Below are 12,020 nucleotides of genomic sequence, written 5' to 3' on the forward strand. Positions count from 1 at the left end.
TACCCTAATAGCTCTAAGGAAAGATGCAGAACATAGAGTAAATTTAGAATTTCCAGTCTCTGCTAATGGATTGCTCAGATATCAGGACATGATGTATGTTTCAGATGACAATGAACTAAAAAAGAAAATCATGACAGAGGCTCATAGCTCAAGATTTATCATGTATCCCGAAAGTACTAAAATATATCAAAAAAGTATACGACCTTATTTTTAGTAGAATGACATGAAAAGAGAGATAGCCGATTTTATTTTCAAGTGTCTAGTATGTCAACAGGTTAAGGCAGAATATCAACACTTAGGCAAGTTACTTCAGCCATTACCGATCCTATAGTGGAAGTGGGAACATATCATAATAGATTTCGTGACAGGGTTTCCTAGGACACGCTCAGGACATGATGTCATTTTGGTAATTGTCGACCGACTCACCAAGTCTTCTCACTTCTTGGCTATCAAGATGACCGACCATTTGGACAAGCTAGTAAAAATGTATATCCGAAAGATAGTCAGGTTACATAGAGTGTCAATGACAGTAGTATCCGACAAGGACCATAGGTTCAATTCTTGATTTTAGTATAGTCTTCAGTAAGTCATGGAAACGAAAATATTTTTTAGTACTGCATTCCACCCTCAGACTGATGGACAATCAGAGAGAACAATTTGCACACTAAAGAATATGTTTTTACCTTGTATTCTTGACTTCGGAGGCCACTGAGATGATCATTTACCGTTAATAGAGTTTGCCTACAATAACAACTACCAGGTAAGTATCGACATGGCTCCGTACAAGATGTTGTATGGCCGTCCATGTAGATCATCGATCTGTTGGGAAGAGGTGGGTGATAAAAAATTGTTCGGCTCAGATTTTGTGGAAGAGACTACAACTAAAATAGTTAAGATTAAGAAGAACATCCAAATGACTCAGAACAAGCAGAAGAGTTATGCGGACACCCGGGTGAGGGATTTGTAATTTGAGAAAAATGATTGAGTGTTCTTTAAGGTCACTCTTTTCAAGAGAATCAGTATGTTTGGCAAGAGGAAAAAACTAAATCACTGGGTCATTGGGCCATTTGAGATCTTAAACAGAATTGGTACTGCCGCCTACAGACTGACACTACCTCCAGAGCTATTTAGGATTCATAATGTGTTTCATGTGTCCACACTGTGCAAGTACAACTCGGACCCCTCACACATCTTGGCCAACGAGCCCCTTTCATTTCAGGAGGATCTATCCTATAACGAGGTACTAGTGGGCATTGGAGACCGAAAAAACAAAGTACTCCGTAACAGAGAAATTTTATTCATCAAGGTTCTATAGCAGAATCATACACAGAAAGAGGCCACATGGGAGTTAGAATAAGACTTCAGAGTGCAGTATCCTAATTGTTTGACTAAGAGAGAGGGCAAAAAATTTGAGAGACCAAATTTTTTCTTAAAAGGAGAGAGTTGTAATATTCGAACCCAAAATTTGGCACGAGATCAATTTTAACATTTATAAATATATAGAAATTTATTTTTAAATTACTTTATTTTAATTTTTGTTGAATTTATTAAAAACAGATAGGTTATGATGAAATTAAAAATAATTTTATAAAAAAATAGTAAAAATTTGGGTCGGATAGTATTTTTGAAAAAAAATTAGAAACAATGGGTCATAGTGCAAATAAAAAAAAATACCACGTAAGACTACTCAGTTAGCAGCCCTGACGAACCGGAGCACGCCGCATGGCGATGCGTGCTAATGTCGGTGCCACACGGGATGCCACACGGACGATTAGCATGCCCTGCGATTGGACGATCCAAGATCGATCCCGCACACGTGGACAGTCCAGATTTGTTTCTCCCTTAAGCACGATCAGACAATCGAGATCCAATCGCGATGGACGGTCCATATTCATTACCTTCTTAGGCGCGATTGGATTGACGAGATCGATCGCAATAGACAATTCAGATCAACACGGAATGGATATAAATACTTCGCATCATACGAGAATTCAAACCCTAGTCAACAGTCCCCATCGGAAAAGAAAATCCAGACACTGGAGAAGGAGGCCGACTGTCGACCACCGCTCAACGGAGCCACCGTCGACCAGCAAAAAAAGTAAAAATTTCCCCTACCCACTCAGAATTCAATTTCAAGCACCTTTGCGGTCAAATCAAAGCAAAAAGAACAATGGGTGAGCCAAAAATTATGGTTAAAGTCCGGCAGAGCTGCCACGGCCAAAACTCCAAAACCCTCCGATGAGCCCCTCGATTCCCGTTTCACATGATTTTTCAATAGTTGTATTCACCGTTCTTTTTTGTGCTGGTTAACCAAAAAAAGAATCTCAATCGCGAAGGAGAATCGGCAGACCTGTCGCACCCAGAGTTCCCCCCCTCCTGCCGGTAGTTTCGATTTTTTGTAATTTTTCGGTCAACCAAGGCCGCTAAAGTGTTTTTTTGCAAGGATACGACTAAAACTACCTAAAAACCAGTCAAAACTGGCTAGGCCAAGGCAAACCGCCGTCATGGGTGGTGGAGCCAGCGCCGGAGCATGGCGGCACCGCCATGCTAGAACCCCAACAATTATTGGAATGAGTTTTGGACGCCGATTTTGGATTTCTATGGTATTTTTAAGTAAGTGACAAGTGTTTTGGATTCCGCAGAAAAAATTCAGAAAACCCAATACTTGTTAGAAAGTGTAGTAGGCAGCGCGACGTACCGAAATACCGATACGAGAAAGGATCCATCACCTTATTCTCTGTTATGGTAAACTGAGGTTTAATAATCAATAATTGTGTATTTTTATGAAAAATTAGAAAAACCTAAAAATAAATTACAGGTTACTGGACGAGCTAGAACTGGTTAGTGCACGTTTGTCCTGATTCCCACTTTATTTTTATGTTCTACCTCGAATTGTTTACCATTACATTGTGCATGCTTACATTGATAGTTTGTATAGTCTTCTCGATTATCTATGTTAATTGGTTCCTTCTTGCATGGTTTATCTGATTATCTGATTACTCGATTATTGGTTATGATAAGTTTAATTACTTGCTTGAATGTTGTTTTATTGATCTATGAATATAAAAGATATGGGTATTGTGTGGTTGATTATTATGAAAATCTATATGTGAAAGACTTGCTGGGTACCCGAAAAAGGGCAGACAAGTCTGGTACATAGGGAATCCTACCATGAATGTTACCTTAGTCGGATAGGACTAGGAAGTCTCTTACTAGTAAAGTTTGGAAGATATGGTTCATCCTCATACCGGATGGGGTATCGAGGTAGTGGAATGTTTGGCGCTCATTACTGGACAGAGTATGGGGACGACTGGTTAATTGTTAAGTTAGATATTGGGTTCACGAGTAAGAGGACATTCCTATGGACCCTTAAGGGTAACGGTAAGCGGGTAAAAATAAAAAATGATCGTCTCTTATTATTTTATATGTGAAAATAAAAAGTGTATGGATATGGGTCTTCGTAGGTTGTTTTTGAAAAAAATTGTTACGTAAATAAGAAATAAATAGTTTTTTTTACAGTAAATGAATTTATATTAAATTAAGGGCTCCATTGGTTATTTTTATGATTTTTTTGTCAATCTTCAGTTTTTCGTATATGTGATTAATGTGATATTCTTACAGGGCTAGTGTAACTCACCCTTTCATTAATTATTTTATATCAAAAGGATCAAGATCCAGATCCCCATCAACAATAGGGTTGTGAATAGTTCACCACCCAAACTTCCTTTAATTTTGGTTTGTTCTTTTAGAAGGAACATTCTCATAACCCTATTACACTTTCTAAATTATTGTGTAAGGGATGTAAACCTTAACTCTATTATTCCCTTCTGCATTTAATTTATGAATTTATTTCTATTTAAGTTCTGGGCTTCTACATAGGAGATCCCGGGGGGGGGGGGGGGGGGGGGGGGTTGTTAACATGAAACCTCTCAAGGCGCCTGGGCTGGACGGTTTGCATACTACCTTCTTCCAACACTATTGCGACGTTGTTGGCGACTCGGTATGTGTCATGGCTACTGGGATTTTTTCAAGGCGGGGAGCTGGAGCCTAGTCAGAATAAAACCATAATTACTCTGATCCCTAAAGTGGATAGTCCCAAGTCTATAAAAGACTTTCAACCCATAAGTTTACTCAATGTCTTGTATAAACTTATCACCAAGGTCATTGCTAACAAATTCAAGAAAATTATGCCTAGTCTGATTAGCGAAACGCAAGCGAGCTTCGTTGAAGGCTGAAGTATTTCGAATAATATTATCATAGCCCAGGAGGTTATTCACTCAATGAAGCGCAAGAAGGACAAGACTGGCTGGATGGAAATTAAAGTGGATCTAGAGAAGGCTTACAACAGACTCAGCTGGGGGTTCATTGAGGAAACTCTTCATGATGTCGGTATCCCCCGTACTATGATTCGGATCATTATGCATTGCATCAGTTTCGGCTCCATGCAGCCTCTCTGGAACGATGCAACCATGATGGAGTTTACCCCCTCGTGGGGCATCTGACAAGGTGATCCCCTCTCACCATATATCTTTGTGCTGTGTATGGAGCGTTTATCTCAATACATTGATCAGTTAGTCTGTCATGGTGATTGGCGGCCGATGACTCTGAGCATGGGGCTCCCTAGCTTTCGCATCTGTTCTTTACGAATAATCTGATCCTTTTTAGTGAGACCTCTAATAGTCTAGTGCACCTTATTAAGAGGATGAGTTCTGCCAGAGTTCTGGCCACAAGATCAGCATGTCCAAGACGCACATCTTTTTCTCCCACAATGTTGCTGATGGTGTGGTCTCCCGTATTAGTTCCGCTTTTGGGTTCCAAGCTTCCAATAACCTGGGTACGTACTTGGGGGTTCCTCTCTTACATGAGAGGGTTACTAAAGATACCTATAGTTATATTTTGGACAATGTACGTAGGAAGCTTTCTGAGTGGAAGGCTACTAGCTTATCTATGGCTGGCATGGTGACCTTCGCCAAGTCTGTGCTCATGGAGATCCCGGCCTATGCCATGCAAACTGCTTTCCTCCCTAGCTCTTTATGTGATTAGATTGACCAGTTTGTACGGGACTTCATCTAGGCCTCCTCCATCGATGCGAGGAAGACGAGTCTCGTTAGTTGGCATGAGATGTGCCAACCCATCACGCATGGGGATGGTAGCATCATGAATCTTAGGTACCTCAATAAAGTCTTCCTCATGAAAGTTTGTTTTAATATTATTACCCAGTCACACCTCCTTTGAGTCAAGGTCCTACGGCATAAGTATAAATGGAACCTCTTTGATATGGAGACCAAATACTCTGGCCCTTGCTCCCATATATGGAGGGAGTTAAGTGGCCTCTGGGAGGATGTTGACTTTAGGTTGGCTTGACATATCGGGGATGGCATGACGATGCAATTCTGGGAGGACAATTAGTTGGGTAACTGCAGACCACTCAAACTCCTTACCTACCAGCCCATTGATGATTCTAGTAAAACTCAAACGATTAGGGATTTGGTCACTCGAAATGGTCAATAGAATTGGCACTAATTATAGAACAGGCTCTCGACTAGGATTCTTCTACATCTAGCCATGGCGAGGGTTCCGTATGAGGCCTTCGATTCTGATGTGCCCTATTGGGGTGCTTCTGCGGATGGTAAGTTTTCTGTCAAAACAACTTATCATATGATTACTGATATTTCTTTTCTTTTTGCAAATAAGAGATGGAGTCTCGCATGGAGTTGGTCTGCGCATAGTGTATTCGACATTTTTTGTGGCTATTTTTAAAGAAAGGGCTTCTTATCAGTGCAGAGAGGGTCCGACAATATATGGCAGATGACCCGAGTTACATGGTGCGTGGTCGCAGTATTGAGGACGTCAACCATGTCCTGAGGGAGTATCATCAAGTGAAGGCTCTATGGCATAAGATTATTCCGCGCACACCTTCTTCAATATGACTTTTGACGAGTGGTTCTACACCAATTTATAGAATCAGCATAGTTGGTGCTCTTTCTTCCAGGACTGGAGGATGGTCTTTAGCATCACCTAGTGGTTACTTTGGAAGCAACAGAACACCCTGGTTTTCAATGGTCAGCCGCTCAGTGTAAATGAGCTGAGACAGGATATTTTCAGGATGACAGAGTGTAATTTTCAAACTTCCAGTTTTAGCTCCAAGCTATCGAACCGCCTTTGCCAAAAGAATGCAAGGCTAATCAGTTGGCATCCGTCGCCCCTAGACTGGATCAAGATCAATATGAATAGGGCCCTCTGCGAGACCAGTGACGTTGCTTGTGCTAGGGCTTTAAGTCAAGATTGTGGGGGGCATTTAGTCGGCGGCCAGATCAGGAAAATTGGGTCTTGTTCGGTTCTTTAGGTGGAGCTTTGGGGCGCCTTGGAGGGGTTTGAGTTTACTTGGAATCTCGGATCTCGCCATGTTATCTTGGAGATGGATAGTGCCCTCACTGTCCAATTTTTGAACAAAATGATCAATAATGAGACGGTAGATACAAATGCAAACTCTAGCCTCCTACTCACAATCAGGAATTAACTTATGAAAGACTAGATTGTTGAGGTACAACATACATACCGGGAGGGCAACAGAGGCGCTGACTACTTGACGAACCTAGCTTATAATGGACCCATGGGGGGCCATTCCTTACTGCAACCCCCTCCGGAGTTCCTGAGCATCCTCCGTGAGGATATACTTGGTGTTTCTCAGCTCATATTATGTAATGGTTATGTCTGATTATTTTCGTTAGCTTTTTTGTTACTTTTTCTTTGTATCCAAAAAAATACATATAAGTATGAATAAAAATATTAAAATTTCAAATAAAGATGATTACAAAAAAATATATATATAGACGTTAAAAAAATACAATTAATGAAAATATTTACTTATCTATTAGTATGTTAAGTATATTTTATATATTAAAGTATATATAACATATAAAAACAATATTTTAAAATGTTATATACTTACTATAATATATATATAATTAAGCATATTAAATGTTTTTATAAATAAATGTAATATATATATGATAAAAGACAAACTTTTGTCAAGCTTAATTTTGTCTAATTCAAATTTAATTTTTTAATTCGAGCAAGATGATGATTCTAAATCAATTTTTTTCTTTAAAAAAAAAAAAACAATTCACACTGTATATTTTTAAAAAATAAATTTGGGTTCAATCATAAAATGAAGTCCGAGTTTAGTTTCAAGTTAAATTGATTCGAAATAATTAAACTGGAATATCTAAAAATTCAATGCGGCTCCATTGTTGTGATTTATGTGATATGTTAATTAATTCTTACAATGTCATTTCACTTTTCACTTTTTGTTTTTAATTTACTTTCCATTTTACGAATAATAATTATTAGTATGTGAAACTACAAATTCATCGTAAGGAGTCATCAATATAATTTGTTAACTTACAATTTCTGTACCTCTCTCTATCTCTTCATATACATGCCTTCCTCGCTCCCCTTACACACACACATATATATATATATATACAGCTCCCTCTATATATATATATATATATAATGTCAACATATTTAATTCTTAACCTCCTTTCTCTCTCCATTATATATCTCACTTTCGTAACCCAATAGTAGACCTTAAGGAATGACCTTTCAAGACTACAACTACGACCATTTTTCTCATACGATCTTCATGGCAAGATTATGACTTTTGACAGAATTTGCGACACGTGAAAGAGAAAATCCCGCTTCTCTTCCAAGAAAACAGGTCGCACACAGGAAAATGAAATTTAGATTTTTTTTTTTTTTTTTAAATAATTTTTTATGTTTTCTAACTTAACAAACACGTATCTGTCACATTAGTAATTTTGTTACACGCTATATTCACGTGAAATATAAGTAATGATGTTAATTCTGAATGATTAAGTTAAACCAATTTTGAAACTCTAAAAGATATATTTTAACTAAAAAATACATGAGCAAATATATGTAGTTTTAAGTATTAAAGTAACTTTTCAATTATTTATTCCTTTTTAAATGAGAACCAATAAACTTTATTATCTATCCAAAACACAGAATGTGAAAGGCAGCCCGAGCCAGACCTTATTCGGTTGTAATTATCATATCCCTTCTTCATGAATATAAATAACATCTCCTCTACTCACTTTTACTTTCAGTTACCAAGTTTGAGTTTTAAAATTACTCTCAGCTTTAAAACATTAATAGAGAACAGAACAGATTAATCAAACACTTACAATCATCTATAAGGATTGAGAAAATGGCACATTACTCAAAGAACTTGACGAAGAGAAGTTTGTCGGCTTCCATTTTGTTGTTTTGTAACGAAAGCTACACTTCAGAATCAAGCCGGATAAAATACAATCTTTTTGGCCCCACCTGTCATCTTTTACCAATAAGTCAACATTTTGTCATGGGCCGCCACAACAAAATCTTCAACCACTATGCATTTGATTCCAATTACCACTCTACCAACGAAGAAAAAGAATATCTTGCCCATCACCATTATATATTAACAGAAGAATCCAATGAACCACACACCAAAAACACAGAAGAAAAAAGGTAATCAAAACTTAAAACATGGCCTCTGCCCCAAAAGCCATCATATAATATTTAGTCTATAAGTATCACACCAACAGAGAGAGTGGATACCCCACCCCATGAATTCCACGAATATAACAAATGAAGCAAAATACTTTTGAAAAAGGTATAACTCCAACAACAAGCCAATATTCAAGACCCAGTTCTAAGTCCCAAATTTGCTATAGACATTACATTAAAGTGAACCAGATAATATGTTTTCCATCGTTGCATGCAGCCAAATCTACATTCAGTTAGAGCGGCTCCTTATCACATCAAGACCCATCTCGGTAGGATCAGTAGCTTGCAACTCTACCTGAATGCCATCCAGCTCTCTTCTAAACCTGTCCTTCGAACTCGCATAAATCATCTTGCTTCTCACCTTGGATGTGTCAGGGGACCTTCTCGCATACAGAAAATAATCAATTAGCCAAATGATCAGGCATAATACCACAGTAACCAATAAGAAATTTTGACTCCTAAAATATTTTAACCTTACCAGGCAATAAAAACAATCCTGCTCTTCTGGCAATTCTCTTCTGTCACATAATCAAAGTCATAGACAGCATAACGACACTCGTCAGCAGGAAGGCTAGCAGTGAAAGCCTCATAGCTATCAGTTGGTTCACCAAGCTTTTCCACCACAACCTGCTTTGCCTTTTCCTCGATTTTGTAAACTATGAACCTGTAAGTCCTTTTTGCTTTCAACTCTAAAAATTTCAGCTTGCAGTCATCATGCACAGCCATCCCTGATGCTGCATTCGCCTACCAATAGGATAAAATGTTAATAACCATAACCCAACCAATATCAACCCAAATAACTGCATTACGCACTGTGCCTACAACTCCTGAAATTTTATGTTCATGGGATTTCCTTTCTCAGTTAAGGAGACAATCATAATAAGTTATGTAACTAAGAAAAATAAAAGGTTTCTTCATCAATCATATCTATTCACAAGCATATAAGCATACACAATTGAATAGACTGAAAATTGTACAACCACAATTCATCAGCAAATAACAAATGTCAATGTGTAGCCATATGTATTAATTCCAATATTCTAACATGTAAATCAGCACCCCAACACGACTAAATGAGAACCTTTCGCTTGCTATCTGAATAAGCATGCCGTATACAAGTGCTTTCAGGTTACCAACAATTCTCAACTTACCCTAATAGGAAAAGGTCTTACTAAGACCATAGGACCTGTTTTTTTTTTTTGAAATAAATAGCATACGAAGTTATATTACGTATTTGAGCTTAGATTTTGTCTGGTTTCTATTTTTAAATCTTACATGCAACTTACCGATTCAACTATGAATTTATTTCTTTTCCCAGATCGAACACCTAACACCTCAATATACTGTTCAATTCATTTTGATTCTTCTCGCGAAAAATTCTTGACGCGATACAAACAAATATTCTCATGGTCACCACTTCCATAAAGCATTATGTTATGCTCACTCGACAAAATAAAACAACAAAAATTCCTAAATATTCTCCACTACAAATGAACCAACCATCAACAAATAAAAAAAAAAGAATAGGGGTAAATTGAAGAATACATATAAACAGAGCAGGAACTTTACATCCTATAGTAATTACTTGAGTCTTGCACCAATAGGCTAATAATACCACCTAAAAACTAGAGAGTAATACCACCTAACAAAATTTCCGACAGCACACGCATTCACTAATTTCACTTAACAAAAGGCGAACTCCCGATAACGAAAATAGGCATTACAGTATATTTTATATATGTCTATATATATATATATGTACACTTATATGTATATCGTGGATAAAAACATAATACCAACTCAATGAAATTGAATATAAAATTAATGGATAATATTAAAAAGAAACGATCAATCTGCCAACGGATGGATGGATCAACAATAAGCCGAATTAACCGTGCAGATCAAATGACCGAAAATACCAAATCAAGGTTGCTAAACACTCGTTCAAGATAAAAATTATAATTATTATCACTTTATTCGGATTGGCAAGCACCGCAGAAAAAATAACCAACCGAAGTTTAAAATCCAATCAGAAATTATCGTGATACAAAAAAGTGCATAAATCGCACAGATCGAACACAAATTCGTCAACAAGTGGACCGAAAACATGACACAAGCTTAACCATTAGAAATGGCTCTTGAACTGGTAAAATCAAACAGCAATTAATGATAAGAAAGTAAACTAGTGAAGCAGTTAAGAGAGATTACCATTTTCCCGAGAAAAAACCGGAAGAAAGGGAGGAAATCGCGAGAAAGGTCTCGAGAAAATCTAGGGCTCAGGGAGAGAGAGAGAGAGGGGGGAGGGAGAGATGTGGTGGTAAAGATAGACTTGTTCTTTTGATTCCTGGGCCTTGAAACGTGAAGACCCCTCCTCTTTCCCTTCGATTTTGGCTTTCATACGCATATCGTGTGTTAAGTCTGTGTAAATAGAACTGTTAATGTCACAGTCACCGCAGACAGTAAAGGGACCTCGTCCACGCATGATTCACCACGTAATCAATTAGGAGGCGTCCTATTGGTTTTAACTTCACAGGCATGTGACACAAATGGCAGACGCGGTGGTCAAGACGGTGTCGTTTGACAAACATGGAATCGTGTGCTTGACCAACCAAGTTGTTATACAGATCCATGTCAGCATCCAAACATTTTCAATGCTAATATTATTAAATATTTAAAAAACGAGTGGTTTTATTTTATTAAATCGGATAAATCATAAAAATGTTGAATTATTATCAATAATTTTGGTGGTCCACAGTCTTTTCTTCTTCTTTATTTATTTTCAACTTTAATTTATTTATTTATTTATTTTCGTGTTTAAATTCAAATACATATAATCTATATCTATAATTATATATATATTTGGAATCAAGTTGGATCTTTTAGAGTTATATTTTATTATGTGATAAAATTATATTTTTTTTATTTATAAATGCGAATGAAACTCTGTTTCAATTTAAAATTATGAATTTAATTAAATTTGAAACTTTACATTTAATTGAATTTAATAATATATTTTTTATAAGTTATTCTCATATTAAATTTTAAGACGAGGATTGTCTTGCACAAATTTTTTATTACATGTAAATTAGGTTTTATTGAAGTCTAAAATCAAAACAATTATTTTATTAAAAAACCATGTTCAGATTCAAAACTAATAAAATAGTGTCTCGAATTAAATTGTAATATATTGTATTTTCATGTAAATTGTTCTACTTTTACGATATAATATAAGTTTAATTGTGCTTGTAAATAGAATAACGTTAGAATGAAAATTCAAGTAAAATTTTATCTAATACAAATTTTTTTATCATAAAATATAATATAGAATTATTAAAATATTTCATAATTAGACAGGTTTATATTATGATCATATGTGAGGGTGGTACAAAGTAATTTACTAAATACTACTAAAAAGTTTAACCAACTCATTTTAGTTAGTTAATTGG

At 36.5% G+C, this 12,020-nt stretch overlaps 2 protein-coding genes across 2 annotated transcripts; one reads left to right on the forward strand and one right to left on the reverse strand.

The window, feature by feature from the left end:
- The first annotated feature begins 4,280 nt into the window (after positions 1-4,280).
- LOC148268697 (uncharacterized) lies at positions 4,281-5,043 on the forward strand. The gene is made up of 2 exons (XM_088214637.1): positions 4,281-4,389; positions 4,700-5,043. The coding sequence occupies exons 1-2, from the start codon at positions 4,281-4,283 to the stop codon at positions 5,041-5,043; spliced, it is 453 nt and encodes a 150-aa protein (XP_088070763.1).
- Positions 5,044-8,536: 3,493 nt separating this feature from the next.
- LOC110824184 (actin-depolymerizing factor 2-like) lies at positions 8,537-10,984 on the reverse strand. Its single transcript, XM_022054752.2, has 3 exons — positions 10,783-10,984; positions 9,053-9,318; positions 8,537-8,954 (listed from the first exon to the last, which is right to left on the reverse strand). The coding sequence occupies exons 1-3, from the start codon at positions 10,783-10,785 to the stop codon at positions 8,804-8,806; spliced, it is 420 nt and encodes a 139-aa protein (XP_021910444.1). The 5' UTR covers positions 10,786-10,984; the 3' UTR covers positions 8,537-8,803.
- Positions 10,985-12,020: the final 1,036 nt, after the last annotated feature.

The sequence above is a fragment of the Carica papaya genome, chromosome 2, assembly GCF_054855325.1.
Source record: "Carica papaya isolate Zhongbai chromosome 2, ASM5485532v1, whole genome shotgun sequence".
NCBI classification, from domain to species: Eukaryota; Viridiplantae; Streptophyta; class Magnoliopsida; order Brassicales; family Caricaceae; genus Carica; species Carica papaya.

Bases quoted from the DNA above. Each gene is read 5' to 3' on its own strand.
- LOC148268697 (XM_088214637.1), top strand. From the start codon at position 4,281: ATGAAGCGCAAGAAGGACAAGACTGGCTGGATGGAAATTAAAGTGGAT. The intron at 4,390-4,699 runs GTATCCCCCGTA...CACCTTATTAAG, and splicing joins GGAAACTCTTCATGATGTCG to AGGATGAGTTCTGCCAGAGT.
- LOC110824184 (XM_022054752.2), bottom strand. The intron at 8,955-9,052 runs GTAAGGTTAAAA...GTATGCGAGAAG, and splicing joins AGGATTGTTTTTATTGCCTG to GTCCCCTGACACATCCAAGG.